The following is a 24,441-nucleotide window of genomic DNA, read 5'->3' as shown; positions in this document are numbered from 1 at the left end:
CCACATTTTCACAAATGAGCAATACATATATTCCACTGAATCAAATTGAACAGCACAGACCTAGCTTGCTTAATGTTAATATAGTTTGTGGTAAATCTTTAGGTATATACTGTAATAGATCAGTGTTTTATATCCAAGTTGAAGTTATGAATTTCACTGGGTCAGTGTACAGAAGATCTGATGCAAATAGTCTAAAAACAGATTCAGCTGTTCCAAGAAAAAGATGGAGACAATTTTTTTTTTTTTTCAAAAGAATGCTTTGTTAGTCATTTTGGGTAATTAAATGTTGAATAATTTGACCTTTTTTAAATGTCCATGTACATTGATTTATATTATTCTATTTTTATTTTAGATGAGAACTTAACATTTTGCAATTATGACCAAGTGCAATGTTCTTATATTTAAAGAGAGAGGGAGAAATAAATGTAATGACTGAACAATAACCTAATATACTGTAGTGTAGACAATGACCAAACTAAATGAAAACTAACAACATAACACAGTTGTGTCTGTAGTAAATGTCCAAAGCCAAATGAAAATAAAAAACAAGTTCAGGGTGAAGGAATACAACTGTTAATTTATATTATGCATGCCATGTTTTTGTGTTGATACTGCTATTGACTTTCATTATGGATCCTCACCTTCATCATAACTAATAGACAGCTGAAGCAAACACAAACACACTGGAATGAAGAGATCTGAACACCAAAATATGCTTAATTACATAAACAGAAGTAAAAACAGTGCAGATATACGGTTGTAATACCCAATTCATAAAAAAATACCAAAATTACTGCTGTGCAAAAACAGTTAAAGATTATAATATAAGACTATACGATCCCTGCATACAAAGTGTAAAAATGATCAGTTAAAAACAATAAAAAATATTTTTTTTTAATTCAGAAGACACAACATTAGAGTCTGCATGAGACTGAGAAGTGGATGTATATTAAATAGTGGAGAATAACAGTTTTCTCTAATAATTCACCGGTTAAAGTGGCGCTGTGGTTTTTATGTCCAACAATAACGGCTCAAGTTCAACCCATACACATTCAACCAAAAACGCAAACTTTCGTAACTAAACAAATGAGCCATAAACTTTTTGACTCATAAATTTATCAGCTTTACCAGCTGTAAACAACATACAAATTATAATTATTAAAAGTGCGGTATGTAGGATTGACATTGAAATGGATACTGCAGTCCAAATTCGAAATATTGGAGAGTTGTTTTCCCCTGCCTCCTCCTCCTCAGACTTGAAGTTCATGCAGGTTGCCAACTTGAGGACACGCAATAGTTGACAATGAAACCCACACAGTAAGTTGATTTATACGCGTTTTAATATACTCTCGTTCATAGAGATTTTTTGATGGATGGTGAGTTTTTTTAGGACGGGTAGAATCTGTGATCGCTGACCCAATTTGTTTGCTGGCATCCATGGCAGCAACATGCTTCGTTTTCCGCCAACTGGCAACCTGTGGTGTTGAAATACTATTGGGTAAAATGGCGGCATGTGGTATCGCACAGACCAAAACAAAAACAGACATTCCCACACGGAATGCAAATTTCAAACTAGAATAACTGGCTGTAGCATTGTTTTTCTGAGAAACAAGTAGGTGAATTTAGCATGTTTCCTATATATCTGCAAGCATATTATGGTATTTTTATACTTTAGTAAAGTGAAAACTTACAGCACATTTAATGCTTCTTAATGATAAAACTTTCACAAAATGTAAAGACTAAACAAATGCTTATGAAACCCTTCACATCAACAAGCCGAAAAAATAAAGTGGCAGAATCTACTGATGCACATTTCCATCACCGACAAGACCTGCGTTACCTACCATGAATTCTAAACTTACACTATATTGCCAAAAGTATTGGGACACCCCTCCAAATCATTGAATTCAGGTGTTCCAATCACTTCCATGGCCACAGCTGTATAAAATCAAGCACCTAGGCATGCAGACGCTTCTATAAACATTTGTGAAAGAATGGGTTGCTCTCAGGAGCTCAGTGAACTCAAGCGTGGAGCCGTGATAGGTTGCCACATGTGCAAAAGTCCATTTGTGAAATTTCCTCACTACTAAATATTCTACCATCAACTGTTAGTGGTATTATAACAAAGGGGAAGCAATTGGGAACAACAGCAACTCAGCCACTCAGTGGTAGGCCATGTAAAACCACAGAGCAGGGTCAGCGAATGCTGTGGCGCACAGTGCGCAGAAGTCGCCAACGTTCTGCAGAGTCAATAGCTACAGACCTCCAAACTTTGTGTAGCCTTCAGATTAGCTCAAGAACAGTGTGTAGAAAGCTTCATGGAATGTGTTTCCATGGCCGAGCAGCTGTATCCAAGCCTTACATCATCCAGTGCAACGCAAAGCATCGGATGCATGTGGTTTAAAGCCACAACTTGACTCAAGAGCAGTGATGTTATCTGAGAGCCCCTTTAATTGTAAAAGTGTCCTTTTCAATCGCACCACAGTGCCACCGCGAATGCAATTTCTAATTTATGCCTGAGGCTATTAGACCAAACCCCCCTGGCATGATGAATCACACACTTTTCTGTCTGGCAATCAGATGGACGAGTCTGGGTTTGGCGGTTGCCAACAGTACTTGCCTGATTTAACTGAGCCAAGTGTAAAGTTTGGAGGAGGGGGGATTGTGGTGCGAAGTTGTTTGTAAGGGGGTGGGCGTGGACTCTTAATTCCAGTAAAAGGAATGCTTAATGCTTCAGCATAGCAAGACATTTTGGACAATTTCATGCTCCCCAATTTGTGGGAACAGTTTGGGGATGAGCCCTGTAAAAAATTACCAGTTAAAAATGACTGTTACCAGTTAAACAATTACCAGTTAAACATGACCTGTTCCAACATGCCTACACACCAGTGCACAAAGCAAGGTCCATAAAGACATAGATGAGCGAGTTTGGTCTGTAGGAATTTAACTGGCCTGCACAGGGTCCTGACGTCAACCCGATAGAACACCTTTGGGATGAATTAGAGTGAAGGCCTTCTCGTCTAACATCAGTGCCTGACCGCACAAATACACTTCTAGAAGAATGGTCAAAATATTACCCCTAAACACACTCCTTAACATTGTGGAAAGCCTTCCCAGAAGAGTTGAAGCTATTATAGCTACAAAGGGTGGGCCAACTCCATATTAAACCATATGGATTAAGAATGGGATGTCATATATTAATATTTATTAAAGTACATGTGCATGTAGAGGCATGCGTCTCAAAACTTTTGGCAATATAGTGCATGTATATATAGCAGGCCATCACCCTAAATACAAATAGTACTTATGGACAAACTTTGACATATAAACAATTGGAAGAGGCAATAAAGCATCTAAGACCAATAAAATGTAAACTCAACGCTATATAAGCTAATATGCTTTTGTATTATTCTGTAAATATACTGTACATAAAAGCATATATGTATTACATTTAGTATTATACATCTGGGTAATAATATTAGTATTTCACTCCCTAACTAGGGTTTATTATAGCACAGAGAACTCTGTCAACATTTGAGATGGGAATGGAAGGGATTTTAGAACGAGTATTAAAACATTAGATACAATGACATATGCAAACAAACAAAGACTTACATGAAATCCCAGCCTCTTTGCTACATAAAACGTACCTTTGCATCACAAAGAAACAATATGATATTACAGCGCAGTAGTTACAGATTCCTGGAGTCTGTCCTTCCAGTGGAGTAGAGTGGCGTAAGGGAACGCAGCTGAGAATGTGACGGACCCCCATCCATTGAGTGGAGAACCGATGATGGGAAAGTGACTATGCCATGCAGATGTGGGCTGAGATCTCTCAGTGTTTCCATCCCAACAGGCAGTTCTTGGTTTGCAGCGGCTTCCGTCTGATTGATTACAGCAGAGGAGTCCAGCAGTGGAGGGTTCCTGACCTGGGAACACTTCTCTCTGTGAGCTTTCAACATGTTGGAGAAGCGGAAACGCTGGCCACAAGCTTCACAGGGGTAAGGCTTCTCTCCTGTGTGTGTACGCCTGTGCCGCTTCATATTGGGTCGACTCGTAAAGCTCTTCCCACAGATCTCACATATGTACGGTTTCTCTCCTAAAAAAGAATCAGCTGGCCTCTTAGACTGACTGTATAAAAGATTTCAAAGTGCTCCACATGTGTAAGAGCGTCTCACCTGTGTGCGTCTTCATGTGCTCATCAAAATACTGTTTCATACTGAAGTCCTTCCCACACCACTGACACATAAACTGCTTGTGTCCGATGTGGATGCTCATGTGAGAGCGCAGTTGGTACTTATACTGAAAACGTTCACTGCAGACCTAAAGGATGAAGTGGAAAAATGAACAATTAATAATCAATATTATAAAACAGACCGTTCTGGTCCTGCATGCTGATTGGTTTATTCAGCTGTGCTAAAATACGCAATGTAATGATGCAAAAAGACATGTTCACCTGGTTATAGTTTATCATCACTGTGCAGAAACCATAGAATAACTTTCTATTATTATTTACTAGGTATTAATACAGATACAGCTGATTTAACAAATGTATTTCTTTCTGTTAAAGCTGTTTCAACTGATTAAAATCAGTAACTCACTCATTTACTTTGTATTAAAAGAACTGACTCATTCGTTTTGGGAATCGACTCATCGAGGTAGACTGCACGAGAAATGTTATGTTTGTGATAGCAATTAGCTGGCATCGACAAATTGATAGAAAAAACGTTCCTGTTGTTATTACGTTCTATACTCTCTTTTTTGCCAATCGTTACTACCAACTAACATATATACAAACCCCCGCAAAACATGATTTATTTTCTCTTCAACGCTGCTGAAAATCACAGCAGGAAACAATAATAACAGGGTAGCTTCAAATCATACAAGCAAGTTTTAAACATTTTGATTAAAAATAAGCACTTGGTCTAAAACATTTTAAAATAATAATAATAATCTTGTGATTTTAAGCATTTATTCACTTTTGATGTCGCAAAGAGCCTGGAGTTTAATATTTTTTTGTTTGTTTTCATATGCCTTATTCTCTGGTGTTCTAATATGGAAAGAATAACAATGAAAATAGTCACAGTTTGTCCTAGTTTATTGCTTATTGTTTTCATACCTCACACTGGAAAGGCTTCTCTCCTGAATGTTGGAGAGAGTGGACCTTCAGGGACATGCTCCTTTTAAAGGACTTGCCACACGTCTCACAGGTAAATGGCATCTCTTTTGTGTGGGCTAAAGACATTTAGAACAAGTAAAAAATTAGTCATACAGTCAAAGCTTACTGTTTAAAGTATGAGAGATACTGCGAGTAAAGATTTAAAAGTGAAAATTGCACAAACACAACTCACCGACCATGTGTTTGCGTACATGAGCCATTGTGTAGAATTTCTTCTCACAGATCTCACAAGTGTACTTCTTCTCAGCATAGCCATGAACGATCTTATTGTGCTCATGGAGCGACCAGAGCTTCCTGAAAGCTTTTCCACAAGTTAGACACTACAAAATGAGACAAACACCAGTAAAAAAAAAAAAAAAAAAAAACTATTATGTCCATATTATATATACACCCTGCTATTTTGCAAGTTCTCCCACTCAGAAATCATGGAGGGGTCTAAAATTGTCATCGTAGGTGCATGTCCACTGTGAGAGACGTAATCTATGGTGTTTTTCTGCACATGGGACAGGGCGACTGCACTGTATTAAGGAGAGGATGACCGGGGCCATGTATTGCGAGATTTTGAGAGAACATCTTTGGAGGGAGCTCAAACTCCATGTTTCTCAGCGACAGGCCAGAAACCTGACTGATCTAGAGAAGATCTGTGTGGAGGAGTGGGCCAAAATCCCTCCTGCAGTGTGTGCAATCCTGGTGAAAAACTACAGGAAACGTTTGACCTCTGTAATTGCAAACAAAGGCTACTGTACCAAATATTAACACTGATTTTCTCAGGTGTTCAAATACTTATTTGCAGCTGCACAAATAAATCGTTTAAAAAAATAATAATCACACATTGTGATTTCTGAATTTTTTTTAATAGATTGTCTCTCACAGTGGACATGCGGGAGAACTTGCAAAATAGCAGGGTGTTCAAATACTTATTTTCCTCACGTATATATATATATATATATATATATATATTTTTTTTAAATTATTTATGAATCCTCGTAAATGAAGGAGGGACATCCTGTCACTCAAATGAGATCACGGTAATAGCAAACCACAACCATCTAATGATCCAATCAATTCCCGATGGACAAAATCAACTCCCATCCCACATTTTTTCTTGTTTGAGAAGCCATTTCACTCGTATATATGTCAAAATAGGGAAGAAAAGACTATTGCAACTTGTTTTATGCCGACTTTAACTCTCATGTTTGTCTGTGTTTGAATATTCCTGTGACAAATAAACATTTCTGCAATAAAGAAAAGGAAACATCTTTTAAAAATCTAGTTTAAGTTCATAAATATGTACTTTCTGTGTTCATGTTGGTTTCATGTTTTCTTTTCTTTTTTTTATTACCTTTTCAGGACGAGTATAAGACCTAATTATTGTTTTCAAAATGTTTCTATATATTACAAATATGTTAACAACTATTTTTCAAGTTTTAAAAAGTGAAGCAGTTAAATGTTTTTTCCCCCTAAGAAATTATAATAAAAATTAAAACTACTTTTTCCTTTTCAAGGATTTAATTATTTTAATGAGGCATATTTCTTCATATCAGGACAGTTTTGACTTTATGCCTCTCTCAATTAAAATAAAATAATACAGAAATTAAAAGCATATTCATCATAAAAGAGGTGTATTTAAGCCACCGTATGTACAAATGTTATATTTAAGTGTTTTCCTTTGAATATATGAATAGATCCAGCCAAAAACGCCCACCTGTATGCTCTTCTCACAGTCGGTCTGCTGATGCAGCAGTAGCTCACTTTCCAGAAGGAAGCGTTTTCCACACTTGTCACAGATATGCATGTGGTTATGGGTCACGTTCATGTGCTTCTCCAGGTACCAGCAGTTGTTGAACGTCTTGGGGCACTTCATACAGGTGAAATTCTGAAACTTCAAACTATCCTGGTCCAGGCGTTCCTCATGAGTCGTCTCTTGACTCACACTCACACTGCTTCTCTTGGAGACCATCGCTAATGCATCACCAGGGGCCCGGGTTTGTCGAAGTGATCTTTCAGATATAAATACTGGTAATGCGTGGTCACCTTCCTCCTCACTGGTGCCTTCAAGTCTCACATCATCATCATCATCTTCACTTTGCTCACCCTCCTCTTCCTCCTCTTCCAAGGCCACATTGTCTCTTGATTCCTCAACAGTCTCATCGCTCCTCCTTCCTTTTCCAGGAAGCTGTTGTGCTGAGGGTGACTGAGCTGCTGCATTGCCCTCTAAACCTTTGGACACATTAAGGGTCTGGTTGTTCAAATTCAACTCTACAATTATTTGCTCTCTGTTAAAGGAATCAAGTTCTTCAGAGTCCTTTAGGATTCCTGTTTCCTTCCCTTCTACTTTACAAGCACCAACTTGCACTTGACTGCAATCGCCAACTTGAACAGAATACGCGTTCTCTTCACCTTTTCCTCCATAGATTTTGGCACAGGAGGGGTCCTTCTCTTGCTTGATCTCCATGTGAAAGTTGGAATTTACCGAGCTGCTGTTACTCCAGCGCTGAGCGCTGACTTCCTGTTTAGATTGGTCCACACCAGGACTGATTTCCAGCGAACCTCTAGTAATGAGTTCACTGCAAGAAGTGGCGATGTTGCTCATCTGGAGCACCGTGGCAGCTTTGAGCACGTCCTGGGCATTGCAGCTGGAGACTAGCAGCTTGGATGTGTAGATGAAGTTGAGGATCTGCTGCAGGCCTTGAGGCTGGAGAGCCTCCAGGGAGAGTTCCACACGCCGCAGCTCCTTACTCGATGCAAAGAGTGAGTGGAAGAAGGGGCTGTAGGCTGCTAGGACACCCTTGTGGGCCTGGAACTGGAAAGAAGTCTGGTGATGCAGGAGGACGATGTCCACGTCACATAGATCTGGTTGGAACAGACGTTGTTGGTTCAGTCTGTCCATCAAGAAGGTGCAGTGAAGGGTCTCATCCTCAATGAGGGAGAACTCTGCAGATGGGTGCTCGGCAGTTTTCTCCACTATGAGCTACAACAAAGCATCAGATTTCATTGAGACGATATAGATTTACATTGCAATCAAACAACACGCTGGTATAGTAATTACAAATCTTTTAATAATAGAAAACTATTTCTAGACAAAACACACATCGGGTCTAAATGATATACAGCTTTGAGCTATCATAATATTATCATATTTTAATCATGATTATATATATATATATATATATATATATATATATATATATATATATATATATATATATATTAAGATCTGGCGTTTGATAAGTAGCTTGATTTACCAACATTACTGTAAACAGACATCATTGCTCATTTAACCAGTATTGTCCAAAGTCATGAGCTGGACCTGCTACTTTAATGTTAATTAAAAACAGAAAAGATGTTTCAAAACATCCACATCTTATAATAAAGCCGCTTAAAGTTGATGAAGCTCTCCATAGACGAGGCAATTGAATGCGACCAGCACATCTGTATTACATGGCACGTCGTTATTCAGACATTATTGATAAATGTCAGATTATACAGGCCTAATAAACCTCAAGAGACATGCAGGTAACAAACAGTCAGAGAACGGGTCTTACAACCATGGTGATTCAGTGCTCTCTGCCTCCAAGGAGTACCGTCTCCCCTCCTTAGCATTTCAGTGCTTCGTTTTCATGAAAATAGCTGTCATTTAAATCCCCACTGTGCTCTTCTGTTTAGAAACCTGTTCTTTTTCGCCATGTCCGCACGGAGAAGGGCTCGCACTCTCAACCAGGGAGTGATGATGATTGGAGGTCGAAAATCATATGGGTCGTTTTGTCTGGAGCTTTAAAGCGACAGGGACGTGATTAAAGAAAGGAAATCCACAATCCGCATCTCTCGACGCACATTATGTTTACAAATAATAAGAACACGTTTTTGAATATCTTCAAACGCTTTCCTTGAGCACCTGGCGCCAGCTGCGCAGTCATAACAGTAGAGCCCATGGCAGCGGGGTCAGCGAGTCCACAGCGGAGTTAACCGGTTCACCGCACAGTAACAGCTGCAGAGCGCCACTGTGGCCACGAGGTGGCGCCAGAACACAGTTCTGCAGTCAGGTTTCACAGATTTTTCCCCCCTTATTGTATTGTTTCTATAACAGAATGTTCCCTTTTTTAACGTTTTGAAATATATTTTTGATATTCAATGCCTTGCCCTAGTCTTAACATACTCATAATACTTAAAAAGTAATGCCAACAAGTACTGAGTAAAAACAACAACAACTGCCATAAATGAGTGCATTATTTCCAGCTTCTTTTTTTTAGGTCTCATGATCTTATGATTCAGAATTTTCCTTTTAACTGATTGAGGTTTTATTTTTATGTTTTCCCCCTCATTCAGATAAAAAAGTGCCCCAGAATTTATATTAATTGGTCCTTTTAAATATCTATTAAAAAACACTCAATCTACTCAATATAAAACATTAAACTAATGTTGTTAAACCTGTAGTTCAATTAGGATATTTAAGTAGTTTTTATAAAACATTGCTGGTGTGCATCTTGAGACAAAATTATGGCACTGACATACCAGTTAAAAAAGCTCAAACTTGCATTTTAATCTAGGACTATTTAATATTTTTTTAATGAAGCATAAGAAATAGAACAGTGGGGGAAATTTTAGGCCTGATTCTAGTTTAGAAATAATCATTCAGGCTTGACGCTTCATTCTTTTTCCCCAAGGACCACCTGCCCTTTTAAATAGAAAAAAAAAGAGGCGAAACTTTGGGTGCAAACTATTTCTGCCTTGTACACACTGTAACAAACAGATTTGGCAATACTAGTGTTATTTTAGTACCCCTGAGGACCTATTATAGTTTTTTATGTATATGGTTGTTTTTGTCTTTTGTTGTTGTTGTAGTTATTATTCATCTTTATTGTGTATTTTATTTGTTTTAGTTTGGTACATTAGGTTAATTAAACTAAATAACAGGTTATTTACTAATTACTAACAACTAAATGAAAATAAGAAGTTTTTTTATATTTTTTATTTTATGTCAGTTAACATTTATTTATTTAATTATATTAGCCTAGTTACTTTTGGTTAACTACAGCTATAATAACACTTATATTAGTAAAATCCATAGGTAAAATTTGAATAGTATTCATCAAATAATATTCTTAGTCTTTCTTTCTTGTGACAGTGCATCCCAGACAGAAGCTACAATAGTTTACTTTAAATTAAATGGAAATTAAAATCAGTTTGTTACCAAACTGTGTGACTTTTATTTATTAAAAATGAAGAACTACACTTTATTAATCCAGCTGCTCTTTCAAATTCCGACCAGGGAGATAAAATATGCACTCTTACAATCCTATATAATGCATTAAAATATAAAAACCGTAAAAGTAAACATTGTCAGGATTGTGGGTCTTGAGAGAGGAAATGACATCGGTGGCCTTTCGGAACCATCAGATTTCAACAAAAATATCTTAAAGGTGCCCTAGAATGAAAAATTGAAATAACCTTGCCATAGTGAAATAATAAGTTCAGTACATGGACATCACATACTGTGAGTCTTAAACACCATTGCCTCCTACTTCTTATGTAAATCTCGTAAATGAAAAACACCAGGGAAAAAAGTGCTTCTCAAAATAAACCCAACCGTGATGCAAGCGTTGGGGATCATTTCTATGCAACATTTGCATCTGTCCAAACATGTGCATTGTCAGGTGGCATCGAGACTGCAGGTAAACAAACTTGGACACATGTCGTGTTCCAGGCTGTGCAGGAGACTTTTCTACCCTTCCCACAGATAAAAAATGTCAACAGTCATGGTTGATGTTTATAATCGGATACCACAACAATTTAATTCAAGATCGTTCGTTTGTTCGGCCCATTTCAAGCAAGCTTAGCTCAGTGTCTTAAACTGAAGAAAGGGGCAATTACAACTATATTCCTACAAGCAGTAATAGCGATTTTATCCACTTATTGACTGTGTACTGAAAGTTTCTTAGAGAGACAGCATTGTCTAGATAACGCAACATGCTAGTACAGTAACAATATAGGAAACACCAAGTACCATACAAAACTGAATAGTGTGTCTAATGACAAAGGTTAATATTATTTTGTATTACAAAATACAACCGTAGATACGTTGCTTACAGATATTCAATCGATCCTTCTAGCAAACGTCACCTTTTCCATCATATAAGTTAAAACGATAGTCATTTGACAAGGCTATTCATTTTGTAAAAATATAAGTTATATATTTATATTTTTGAGATCTGAAGTATGGTGTTTCCTATGATGTTTTTACCTATTTGTATTTCAGATTAGGCTACATCACAGTCACTGCGTAACGTTAGCCTACATTGTGACTAACGTTATATAAACATGCAATATCATTGACGAAAAAAGACAAGTCTAAAATGTAGACTGAATGACACTTTAAGCAGAACATCGCAAATGGAGATTGCTGAAATGCAGCTTTCTTGTTTATTGGTGTTTTCAGATCATCCGCACGCAAAAGAGAGCTTGCGTGCATATGGTTGCCAGATTGGCCATGTTTAGGTAAAACTGAAAAGCTCTGTTTGGGGGATTTGATGACTGAGATCTGGCAACAGGAAGCACGCAAGCTCTTTCTCGCGCGCGGATGATCTGAAAACACCAACAAAACTAAACAAGTAAGCTGCATTTCAGCAATCTCCATTTGAGATGTTTTGCTTAAAGTGTGATTCAGTCGGTCTGTGTTCGGTCAGGACGGTCAGGACTCACGAGCCGCATTACTGAACTGCTGTGAGCAGCTTAAATATGCTAATCAGAGCAGAGCTACACATTAATATTCATAACCCTTCCAAATAAGGCAAAAACAGAGCATTACATCATATAGGGACAATTTCTAGGGTTGTTAATGGACCTGTAAAACTGTATCTGGACAAATTTTTCCCTTAAATAAGCCACATATCCTCTATGTAGATATCAGAGAACAATTTAACATATTGTTTTAAATGATGGTGAGTAATTAATGACAGAATTTTAATTTTTGGGTGAACTAACTTTTTAAAGGAAGTGTATGTAAGATTGTGGCCAAAACTGGTACTGCAATCACTTTCAAATGACTGTAGAACGTTGTATCCCCTCTCCCCTTCCCCCTGACTCGAGGTTGCCAGATAAGCCGCAGGATCCAGCGGGAGCATTTGTAGCTGCAGCATAGACCGTAAAAAAATATGGACGACTCGACATCATCCGTTTCCGCTTGCCATATTTGAAGCTTTCAGGCAGCCTTGCACGGCGCGGACATCTTGGGACCGAGTCTGCGCAGTAGCGATTTCGGGACCGGAGTTGCGCAGTAGAGCGCAGGAAGTAGAGCAGGAAGTACAGTCGCGATATCAAAAGCCCGCCCACACTCTCGCAGATGCAGAACAATTAATTATGTTGGTGTGAAATAAACAGTTATGGAAATGTAGAAATTAAAGCTAAACCTCTAATCTGCTCCCAAAAATTTCGAAAAAAGTCCGTTAGCGCCTCAGTGACAACTTCACTCAGAGAAGCCGTCAGTCTTAGCTGTCAATCATGACGTCACACCCCCGTTTTTATAGCATCAAATAACTAACTCAAACTAAACTTATTTTTAAAACGAACACCTGAAATGAAATCATCGTGATGATAACTGCCTTCAGTGACATAAACTAACTTTGGGGGAAACATTTTTGAAGTGTAATTTTATTATTTAGATTGCCTCGCGTCCATTAGAAATCACAGAGGGGCGGCTATACTGGGACCGGTCACCGGGGGGCGATCGAGGCGCGAAAGCTTCAGTAAATGAGAGGGAGACTGCAGGCTTGAGCTGCAGCTGTGGTAACTAGAGCAGAGCTGGCAACCCGGATGCCGAAACACTACTGACTTCACGATTGGTAGATAGGAAGAGGGTGGAGCTTCAGGACAAAACCCAACATGTCAACATCAACATCAGTTGAGGGCTGCAACAACAACTTTTAAATGACAATATCCTGGCCGGACTACTGTTGTCAGTGATATAAGTATTTGAAATTAACATGATTTCTTATTGTCTAGTGGCATATCAGGGCCATTTTATGATTAATTGAAATACATTTCTTACATACAGTTCCTTTAAATCGCATGGCATAAATGTGCACTATTCATTGATTTTTAACCAGACCAGAAAATAATTTATAACATCTATAACATTTAAACAATAATAGGCTATGTCCATTTCTAATATTGTGGGGACATGTCCCCCAGGTCTGAGGTTAATTACGGCTCTGCTTAAATGTAGGCTACAATGGTTGTAGAATACCTTATATTAATCCTACTTTCTATTGTAAATGTTTCTTCTTCTATTTTTTTAAGTAAAAGTTTTCTTTCTAAATGTAGCCTAATTGTCTTTGGTGTTGTTATCAGGCATAAATCCAGAGTGTGTGCTGTGACCCGTTACATTTACATTTATGCATTTGGCAGAGGCTTTTATCCAAAGCGACTTACATTGCATTCAAGGTACACATTTTGCATTATTGTCAATTCTTTAGCTTTAAACTATCAAAAAAAGATTATAATCGTTAGACACCAAAATATTTGTTCCTCAACAGCATGGTGTAAGAGGAAGATTGTAAATCTAAGTGATTTTTGACCTTTATGAGTAAGCATAATGCACAAATATCCCTAACGTGGAACGCAAAGATGTGAAATATAACGTCATCATGTTTTAAAGAAGTGGTGGAAATAACAGATGATGGTCACAGCACGGTAGCATAAGAGACATTTTTAATAACACCCACCACAAGTGTAGCGTGGAAACTCAAAACTCCTCAGTACACGTCAGTTTAAATAGATGTGTGCGTGGTTTTGGTTTCAGAGATGTTTAGATAACTATAAAAGAGTTCACGTTCCCTTGAACATACTAGATCTATTTTATTTTTTTGTAATTTGAAGCATTTAAAATGATATAACAGCCTAAATCAGTGTAAATACTTCAGTTAGTTTTTATATTATATTATAGGCTGTTCTGTTATATGGTAAGCCTAATAAAGAATTGATCTCACAAAGGGAATTGTTTACGGTTGTAACAACAACCCTGATATAGAAAATATTGGGAGTTTTTAATAGTTTTTCTTGTTAAAGAAGAGTTGCACAGCATTGTGTAAAAAAAAAAAAAAAAAAAAGTGCCATTTCTATTTTATTTAACCCTTGATGACGGATATATCAGTCATCAGCTGCTATTGTATTTTATTTAACCCTTGATGACTGATGAAATGGCACATTTTGTATGTGTTTGCATATGCTGTACAGGTCTGGTATGAAGAATGTTTTTGCTCAGGTGACCAGAAAAGTCAGGGTTGGTATAGGACATAATATTAAGCTTCTCAAACAAAGATGTTTGTAATAATGAGTTATGAGAATTTAATTAACCTATAATATCCAATGTAGCATTTAAATGTTCCATTTGTGAAGTAGTTGAGGGGTTTCATGCTTTCATTAATATTTTATATCTAATTAACATAGTGAGATTCTAGGCTTAGTTTCCAGCCCCCCCCCCCCCCCCCTCATCTGCTCACAATAAAACTAAAATGTTGTTTATGTATTGAGATCTCTCTGTAATTTTAAACCAGATTTGGCCATGCTGCGTTTGGCTGATCTCTCTAGTCTAGTGGGACATCAGTGAGCTCCCTTGTATTCAAACATCGAAAAATAAATATTATACACAAAATGATAAGGGGAGAGTTACGAGAATAATTTAAGAAGGGATTTAGTAGATAAATGACAGATGTGTTTCAGACGGGAGGTAAACAAACAGACGAGCTCTCTCTCACCTTACACTGCAGCCTGGTTTCTGTCGCGCTATCATTCTCGCTCAAGATTTGATTGTCATCCTAACAGACAGTGAATGTCTCGTCTAGGCTACATTACGGTTTTGAAACGTCAAGGGAAATCTGAAATCCACAATAAATTAAAACAAACCAGTGCTATTGTGGTTAATTAATACAATGTGTTCAGTTTGTTATGGGAGGTGAATACCTAGAAAATTAAATTTTTATACAATCAATCCATCCATCCAGTCCAACTCGATCTCAAGGCAATTCGTACATATTTTACGAGGTGCTTAATTTGTACAAATGCGTACGTTTTTGTTGTTGCTAAATCGTCACTTTCCCGCCGTAACAGGGGTGAGTGGCAGAAGAGCTGCTGCGTGACTGGAGTTGATGGAGAGCAAACGAAAACACGAGTAGAGCAAACGATCCTTTCTTACAACTTACCAAAGATTCAGTGATCCAAGGATAATGATATGCAGCCAGGAATCTTGTTTTCCTGACATTTTTAGGAGCCAAATTTCGACATGAATGTTTATAACCGTCATTCATCACATTTTTCGACTGAATCCCGCATGTGGATGGGTCAGTGTTTTGAAGCGTGTAACGTTAGTGGTGGTAATAAGTTATACTTTATATTCACTAAAAGCTGTCCCTCATTCAATAAACGCAATCTCACAAAGTTCAGCGGGGAACACAGTCACTCCAGCTGACGATGACGTACAAAGTTGTACGAATAGCCACCTCGTAAAATACTTACGAATTGGTCGTGAGATAGCGTTGGTCAGTCAGTCAGTCAGTCATCTTTAAAGGCAATTTAAAGATACAACTTTAAACACATCCACCCATCCACCCTTCTTATGGAAAAAATACACTCCACCCTCTTGAATTACTAAATGGTCATTTAAGCACATTTTTTTCAAATTCAATTCAATATAACTCACAATATAAAGCATAACCCTTTTAATTCAGCACAAAATATCTTACATTGGGTGTCTTTGCCGACATCCTCCTATAATATCTGTCCTGAGCCGCAGTTTCACAGTTTCACCCCAGCCGCGGTTTTGCCCGCGCATGCGCAGTTTCACTACAGCGGTTTCACGCTGACACATTTGAATTCTGTCCTCCTAAACCTATCTATTGATTATTGTTGCTCCTGATGTTATTTTTATGCATCTGCTGTTGCCCGGTAGACATTTCAAAGGTTTTTATAATTATTAAATGATTAGTCTAAAGTCAAGATAACCAATTCCTCAAGTTGATTAAATGCATAAACTTGAACCCAAATAAAACTTACTTTTAAACAGGCTGAAAGTGTGAGCATATTATTAATTTGTTGGAGACATAACCAAGAAACGAAATAATTTACATTTATTTATTACATTTACAATTTACATTTTAAACATTTGATAATTTTACCATTACAGTTGGTCACTAACAACTATAAAATCAAACAAGTGCAATTACAATAAATATATAAATAAATACAATTGTAGTTTTATTCCCTTCCAGCGCCGTAACCATGGCCGTAACGTGCATCTCGAAGTCATAACTACGCAAGTCAATGCGCATGCGCGATCACATCTTATGGGGGGGGAGAGGAGATAATAACATATTTCATGACTCCTGCCACTAGATGGAGTAAATGAGCCGTTCCCCTGGGTCCTAAAGTCGGTTTCATCAGTGCGAATTCTGAAACGTCCACATCATAAAAAATGTTTTGGTAGTTTTAGCATAAATTATTTAGAATTTTGAGCATGTTTAGGTTTTTCTGGATACTTGAAGCATTCCTCGCATTCTATTATTTCCTGTGCAAGGGAAGGATTTGTTACTTTTTAAAATTTCAACCACAAAACTCTTTGAACCCAGTCAAAAACATTTTTGTGCATTTGTATAGTTCAAGCGAGTTCAAGTGCGACAAAAGTCCTAGGATCTTGTGATGACCACTCTGCTGAACTCTCAATATTAAGATTAAATATTTTTAATTCAAAATAACCGGAGGGTAGAATGAGGGTTAAATGTTGAGTAAAGTCATATAAGTAAACTTGCAGTTTCAATATGTCCCCCAGTTTGTATGAGTTTAATGCGAGACTAAATATTCACTATAGGGCTCAAATATGGACTCTGCCAGGCCAAAATATGAGCCTAACCACTTATTGGTTGTCTTTGTAATTTGGGCAGGAGCATTATCTTGTTGAAAAATGACATCTGTTCATTCCTTGGGAAGCAAACCATGCCTTTTAACAATACCAGATTTTTTTTAACTAATACCAGCAGCTATTAATAAGTATTACAACCCACACAATAAAAGCTCTTCCTCCAAAGAAAAAAAGGCCTCGTCCTTTTTGTTTTTTGAAGAACTTCCCATATTCTGCAAAAAAAAGTCATTGTCTTTGTTAAAAAAAAAAAAAAAAAAAAACTAAAGTAAAATTAAAATAAAATATACAATTAAATTAAAATAAATAAAAACTAATTAAAATTGATTTATGGTGATGTTAAAGATTGTTAAATATAATATAAAAAATAACTGAAAATAAATAATTTATTAGAAAAGACAGGCATACTAAGATCTACTTGATCTGTATACTTTCTATGACAACATCCACAATACACTTTCAAAAAACAGCAATAACACCTTATAGTGACATTTTCTCTTATAGTGACATTATAGTGACAGGAAGTGTGCATGCAAACATGCAGGAACATTTTCATGTCAGCAACTATGGCTATTAACAATATGCATACTTCTGACAGCTAAAAAGAATTTGGACTAAAGAACCAAATAAATCCTCTTTATAAAGAACAATCTCATAAAAAAAATCTCTCATACAATTGTCTTTATGCAACAGTGCACAGTTACACAACCCATGTCAATTTTAACTATAAATCACTATCATAAAACACATAGAATGACGCAGTTCAGCTGCACAAGTAAACTTGCTTTTATGGCGTTTGTGTTTGTCCACATGAACACAGACACGCAAGCACAGGACACAAATGGGTAGGACGCAAAAACAGGATTGTAGCAGATTGTCAGACTGTCTAAATCACATGACTTTTTCCCCCTGGAATAAGGAAGGAGATAAAAATAAAACACGGTCACGAGAGACCTAAAAGGTCACCATTCAGCTTTACAGGTTATTAAGAGTCTGACAAATCTCGAGCAGCATAATGAGGGCAGGGAGGGGAAACAGAAAAACACAACAGAGAGATACCAACTAGAAGACTAATGTTGTGCACAAAAATGGAGCAATGAATAGGGAGCACGAATCAGATGCTTCATCAGCCACGGGATATCGTGGTCTTCTTCCATCAGTGATCGCATTCTTGTACTAAAGTCACGGTCCCTTGCTGTTCAGAGTCAGTTGTTTAATGAAACACAATCAAACCTCAAAGAGTCCATTTTACTCTCATATTTCTCTCCTGATCAAAGTGTTTGAAATGATGGCTATGAAGATACATCCCATGCCACACCATCACCATAAGCCTTGAGCTGAACGGTTTCTCTCATGCTCCTGCTGAGCAGTGAAATGCTCGGTTTCTACAGGAATGACGGCGGAGCTGCTACCTGTAGATGTTGGAGGTGGTCCGGGTGACAGCCTTTTGGTGCATGTAAGCACAGATTTATTGGTTTCTGTGTCTCATTATAAACGGATAATCACTCTACACTCAGACGGTGGAGAAATCCTCTTGGCAGGCGGAAGCGCGACGTGTGGAGGGGCTGCATTTCGTCATCATGGTGATTTGAGAGCTGAAGTTGAGGCCGTTGCTTGCCATCGAGGGCTGGTGGTACTTGGTATCAGCTCCCAGAAATCTCTGCATGTGCCACCGCCTCCACTTTCGTTTAATCTCAGACTGAACCTAAACAGTGTGTGAATGAGGTCAGGGGGAAAAAGTTATTTTTAAGAAATTAAGTTTAGATAAGATTTCACAAGAAACAAATTCACACAATGTGTTTTCAAACATTTGACTGGCAGTGTAACTGGCATGTGCAATTCTCTTTCTGCTTTAATAATACATAAATAAAAAAGAAATTATGATAATATTACCTCTCCATTTAGAAAACAGTACAGGACAGCGACACAAAATCCCTGAAAAAAAAGTCAGTCACAGTTAAATATTTTACAGTTTTATGTAAAACAAATCTAAATCCTTACAATAAAGCAACAAACACATTTTGAAAAACTGGAAGACTTTTTTCTTTACCAATTTACCTGAAGTTTTCCAAAATAAGAGAATTATATTCTCTATAATAAGAGAAGAGCACAAACATACATACATACACACACACACATATATATAAATACACACACACACACACACACACACACACACACACACACACACACACACACACACACACACACACACACACACACACACACACACACACACACACACACACACACACACACACACACACACACACACACACACACTACATTGACAAAAGTTTTGGAACACTCCTCCAAATCATTGAATTCCAATCACTTCCTTGGCCACAGCTGTATACAATCAAGCACCTAGGCATGCAGATGCTTCTACAAATGTTGAGGGGCACAGTGCGCAGAAGTCACCAACTTTCTGCAGGGTCAATAGCTACAGACCTCCAAACTTTTTGTGGCCTTCAGAAAGCTTCATGGAATGTGTTTCCATGGCCGAGCAGCGGAGACGTGTTCTCTAGACTAGAGTAACGAATCACGCTTCTCTGTCTGGCAATGCGATGGATGAGTCTGGGTTTGGCAGTTGCCAGGAGAACTGTACTTGCCTGAATGCATTGTGCCAAGTGAAAAGTTTGATGGAGGGGGGGCTATGGTGGTTGTTGTATTTCAGGATTTGGGCTTGGCCCTGTAGTTTAGTAAGACATGGATGAGCGAGTTTGGTGTGGAGGAACTTGTTTGGCCTGTGCCTGACCTCAGCCCGATAGAACACCTTTGGGATGAATTAGAGTGAAGGCCTTCTCGTCCAACATCAGTGCCTGACCTCACAAATGGGTTTCGGGAAGAATGGTCAAAAAAATTCCCATAAACACTTCTAAACCTTGTGGAAAGCCTTTCCAGAAGAGTTGAATCTGTTATACCTGCAAAGGGTGGGCCAACTTCATATTAAACCATACAGATTAAGAATGGGATGTCATTAAAAGGTCTGTGCATGATATATATTTAGACATATTTATGTTAGTCTAATTTTAATTATAAATCAAATTAAGGAAATTACCATTAGTCCACAAAAAGCAATGGTTATATTTAAAGTTCAACTCATTTGACTTGAAGGGATAGTTCACCCAAAAATGAAAATTCTGTCATCATTTACTTACCCTCATGTTGTTCCAAACCTGTATTAGTTTCTTTGTTCTGCTGAACACAAAAGATGATATTTGGAAAAATGTTTGTAACCAAGCAGATAGAGCAACCATTCACTACTATCGTAGGGAAAAAATATTGTGGTAGTAAATGGTTGTTCTATCATTTTTTTTTTTTTTCAAATATCACCTTTTGGTTCAGCAGAACCAAGAAAATCATACAGGTTTGGAACAACATGAGGGTAAGTAAATGATGACTGATTTTTTATTTTTGGGTGAACTATCTCTTTAAGAAAAAGAAAGCTGGTAAATGTTTCAAGTATTTATGGTTATTTTTGTATTTCCTCATTCGACCTTTTCAACTAGCTGCATAACAAACATGGAGGGAATAAATATCACTGGGCATGTCTGGGGTTGAGGCAAGCTGGCAGATCCCACGGTGAGTCTAGTTGTAGCCAGTCTTAGTATTCTATTGGCATTTAAGGAATCCAAACTAGATAAGCAATTGCTTATAGCAATTGAGAAGAGTATAGCTGTGGGTAAAAACGTGTTTCAGTCCCCTGCTTTCTACCTGGAAGGACCCCAGGATCAAATCAAACACCAGACGCACATAAGACTGGATGTGATGAGGCATAAAGGCAAAGATTATGTAGTTTATTCCAAACAAGGGAATCAAAAGAAGAGTTGATTTTGCAAGTCTCCTGTAAATCAAAAGAAATGGAATACGTTGGAATATTTTTGTGAATTATATTGTGCATGATAGACTGAGATGTCTAACAAAAACTCACGAGTACTGGTGTGATTCATTTCTCCCAATATCCCGGCAACTGATTTTCTGACGAAGTATCCGTATGATACAAATGAAGAGAATAAAGTTCATCTAGAAAAACAGTATAAATAGATTAGGACCTATTTGAAATATTTCATTCAGCACTTGCCAAATTATATAACTAATATATAATTAATTTTATGCAGCTCACCAGTATCGTTATCAACGTAGGGGTTTTTATAATCCACCACAGATTATCGTCAATAAAATCCCAGCATCTGTTAAAAGGAAATAAATACATTTTTACAAACATGGCGAAGAAGAAGAAAATATCCACGTAAATTCTTTTCAAATGTCCCCTCCCATGAGCTCTGTTCCAAATATAGACTACTGACCTCCATCAAGGCATGTCATTTATTATCAAGGAACAGCCTTGAGTAAAATTTACAGTGTCAGCTATACTGTAACTATCGGCAAAAGGTGTGTAGAAGACAGAAATTCAACTAAGCTCATAAACTAAAAAAAAAAACAGCAACATCCATTGCTCCAGTTTATTGTTACTCTCTTAGGTAACGTAACAGTGGCTACAACAAGGAGATGTGTTTTTATATGGCTCCCATAAAATATAAAAATATCAGCAAGTAGCAAAGTACTGTTCTGCGAACAAGCGCCATTTACTCACCCAATATCATGTAAATAAGCTTTTGTGATGCTCCAGATTGTTATGAAGACCCCCGGAACACCTGTAACACACATATCGACTATTTTCCTCTATATGAAGACAGTTTTGACATATTAAGGCATAGCTATATGGAGGCATATTTCCAGGGATTCCTTGTTTAATTGGCCTACACAATTCAATAAAACACGTGGGATTGCAATTAGCCTCAAACCTCAATTGACCCTAAAAAACACAGGTCGGCGCCTGCTTATCGCATTTTAGAATCTTAAATTTAAAGAAATGTGGTGTGAAACTTTTTGCAACATAATATAGTGACGTCAATGGAAAGGTTAACAGTTAAATCTCGAGTGAGTACATGACCAAGGTCCTATTGACTTTAGTGATCAATATTTCCTTCATATTTGACAGACGTTTCTCTCCTGTCGTGAAGAGTTACGAGATCGAGGGGCCATGTATCTTAATGTCATTGGCACTGAGATACATGCACATACACACCCCATCCAATGAGAATGTACCACCAGAAGTACTTCCTCTCAGAGAAGAAGGACACGGCCAGGAGAGCGTGCAGATACAGACCCTCCACCAGTAACCAGAAGAAACTGGCTATGACGCCGTACTGGAAGAAAACCACCGCAGCCTTGCAGCCCACCTGTAAAATGCAGAGAGGATTTTGTTTAGAACTATGATGCACTTGTGTATATTATAACAGGAACTGCGGTCTTGCAATGTTTACCATGTACTTAAACAAAGGGAATGCCTGTGCGCTGGTGTTACATGTGCTAGGCACTAGAAAACATTGTGCAATACTTCTAAAGAGGGGCATTAAAAAGAGTGTAAACACGTATAAGAACTGCTGCATGCTGGTCTGTTAATGTTTAAAACTCATAATACTCCAACTGTTCAGATATTTACTACATATAATTATCGCCTAGAAGTGTTTCATAATTATGGCAATAATCACACGGTCATAAACTATCTATATAGCAAATCCATTTTAATTAAATGACAATAAATAAGCTTGATTCCTCTACGGGCCGCTTAAATGTCAAACATGTTTTTGTGACCTTGCAAAGGTGTTTACAGAGGGGATACCGTGCCATCATGAGTGTTTGAGCACCCTGTTGTGACAGATGTGACATATTCTGTTGGCGGACAGCTGCATCCAGACTGCTCTAAACACTCAGACCCATGAAGAGTGTTTATACAGGAAAACACACTACGGAACACAATACTAAACCTTTACACACATGTACGCTTTCTAATAGCCAGAAAGACTCTTTAGAAACTAAATGTTATTACTTTATAATTTTTTTTTAATTCGAGCATAACATATGCTATTTATGACAATGAAAATGGCACTAAACAAGCCAGACATAACCATGATGCTGGGTAAATACAGCGTCGGCCATATCCGGATGAGGAAGGTAATTTACAAACTCTTCAAAGATCTTAAAGGACTGCTCAAACACAGCTACACCTCGCCACAAAATGAGATTAAAGAGCACTTTACCAACCAGCATTTAAAGAGCAAACCTCATGACAAAACATTAGAGCAATTTACTACTGACAGTGTATCAATTGTGAAGTCTGTGCTGTTTGTTCCTTATGAGGGGGGGAAATCTATTGAATTCACCAGGTGCAGTTACATTCAGCTAGGAAAGCAGAAATAAAGTAGAAATCAACCAACTACACCTATGTAACCCAAAGAATGTAATTTATGTGTTTATGTTCAAGTGATAAATATGATTTAAAGTCACTACATCAAACTGGCATATACTGTTTTAGGTTACATGAACAGAAGTCAGTTTTGTTAGGTGACAATAAACAGTTGCCTGTTAACAGGTCTTACAATGCATCAATATAATTCTGCAGAATTTAGAGGTTAGGTTTGTCAGGTCCTGGACCAGAAGTACAATTCCTGTTAATTTTCTCCATAGAGAAATAGATTTTTAATAATTACACAATTAAAGTCATCATGAAATCAAAATATAATTTTTTTTAATGAAATGTATTGTTTATTATAAATAAATTATCCATGCCAAAATTGTTAGTTTTAATTCATGTGCCCTCATAATCTTTAAATCTAAATAACTTCCCCTCCCTCTTGCAACTACATCTTTTTTCTTCTCATTGGTGTGTTTTTTTTTCTATGCGAGGGCGGGACATCCTGTCACTCACATGAGATCACAGCAATAGCAAACCACAACACATCTATTCAATTCCAGATAACGAAAAAAAAATGGCCTGTTGCATAAAGCTGGTTTCAGTCATAGACAGTAAAAGAAATGGACAGAGCTATCCCATTGACTTCAACGGCGGAAAATGAGGCCAATCATAGGCACCCACTTCCTGATGGCTGAGCGAATTGCGCAGGCTCAGACTGAGCTTGACGACGTAGATGTGACGTGAGCCTCCTGTCTGACAGTTGTAGGTCTTCTAGTAGTTGTGGAAAGTGAAATCTGAATCACGTTGTTTAAGTATTTTCTCCCATTGCTTTTGGCTCACTACCGGCTTCTCCCCATTCTTCTCCCTTGACTTTATCAGACTTTATGTTTCCACATCCCTCCGACTGCCTCATAGACAGTAAAAGATTGTATCTGAGCGTCTCCTCCTGTCTATACGGTAATTTCTCAACTGTGCGACAGAGTCGCGTTGGTTATGACGCAATCGTTAGCCTATTTTTACAAAAACAGCTTCTACGGGGCGACAGTGTAAGATACAAGGTAATGGAGCCTTTTATGCATTGTCGTGTTTCTTTAG

At 37.7% G+C, this 24,441-nt stretch overlaps 2 protein-coding genes across 5 annotated transcripts in view; both read right to left on the bottom strand.

The window, feature by feature from the left end:
* Position 1: 1 nt before the first annotated feature.
* Positions 2 to 15,996, bottom strand: zbtb47a (zinc finger and BTB domain containing 47a). 4 transcript variants are annotated; one of them, XM_067453846.1, is made up of 7 exons: positions 15,916 to 15,996; positions 6,885 to 8,150; positions 5,352 to 5,499; positions 5,120 to 5,235; positions 4,179 to 4,323; positions 3,651 to 4,099; positions 2 to 1,475 (listed from the first exon to the last, which is right to left on the bottom strand). In XM_067453846.1, exons 1-6 carry the CDS (start codon positions 15,934 to 15,936, stop codon positions 3,693 to 3,695), a joined length of 2,103 nt encoding a protein of 700 aa, XP_067309947.1. In that variant the 5' UTR covers positions 15,937 to 15,996; the 3' UTR covers positions 2 to 1,475; positions 3,651 to 3,692. The 4 variants fall into 4 exon arrangements, with proteins under 4 accessions (XP_067309947.1, XP_067309946.1, XP_067309949.1 ...); XM_067453845.1 differs by having other exon boundaries at positions 3 to 4,099; XM_067453848.1 differs by lacking the exon at positions 15,916 to 15,996 and adding an exon at positions 8,728 to 9,155 and having other exon boundaries at positions 3 to 4,099.
* A 1,460-nt stretch (positions 15,997 to 17,456) lies between these two features.
* Positions 17,457 to 24,441, bottom strand: part of vipr1a (vasoactive intestinal peptide receptor 1a) — a 36,900-nt gene continuing 29,915 nt past the window's right edge. The window contains exons 7-13 of the mRNA XM_067453837.1: positions 22,177 to 22,330; positions 21,682 to 21,742; positions 21,211 to 21,277; positions 21,019 to 21,110; positions 20,802 to 20,931; positions 18,978 to 19,019; positions 17,457 to 18,789 (exon numbers count right to left, since the gene is read on the bottom strand). Coding sequence (XP_067309938.1) covers positions 18,598 to 18,789; positions 18,978 to 19,019; positions 20,802 to 20,931; positions 21,019 to 21,110; positions 21,211 to 21,277; positions 21,682 to 21,742; positions 22,177 to 22,330 — 738 coding nt within the window. The 3' untranslated portion in view covers positions 17,457 to 18,597. The remainder of the gene's footprint in view (positions 18,790 to 18,977; positions 19,020 to 20,801; positions 20,932 to 21,018; positions 21,111 to 21,210; positions 21,278 to 21,681; positions 21,743 to 22,176; positions 22,331 to 24,441) is intronic.

This window comes from Pseudorasbora parva, chromosome 9 (genome assembly GCF_024679245.1).
Source record: "Pseudorasbora parva isolate DD20220531a chromosome 9, ASM2467924v1, whole genome shotgun sequence".
NCBI classification, from domain to species: Eukaryota; Metazoa; Chordata; class Actinopteri; order Cypriniformes; family Gobionidae; genus Pseudorasbora; species Pseudorasbora parva.
The sequence above is the reverse complement of the archived record's forward strand: the minus strand, read 5'-3'. Positions and strand labels throughout refer to the sequence as shown.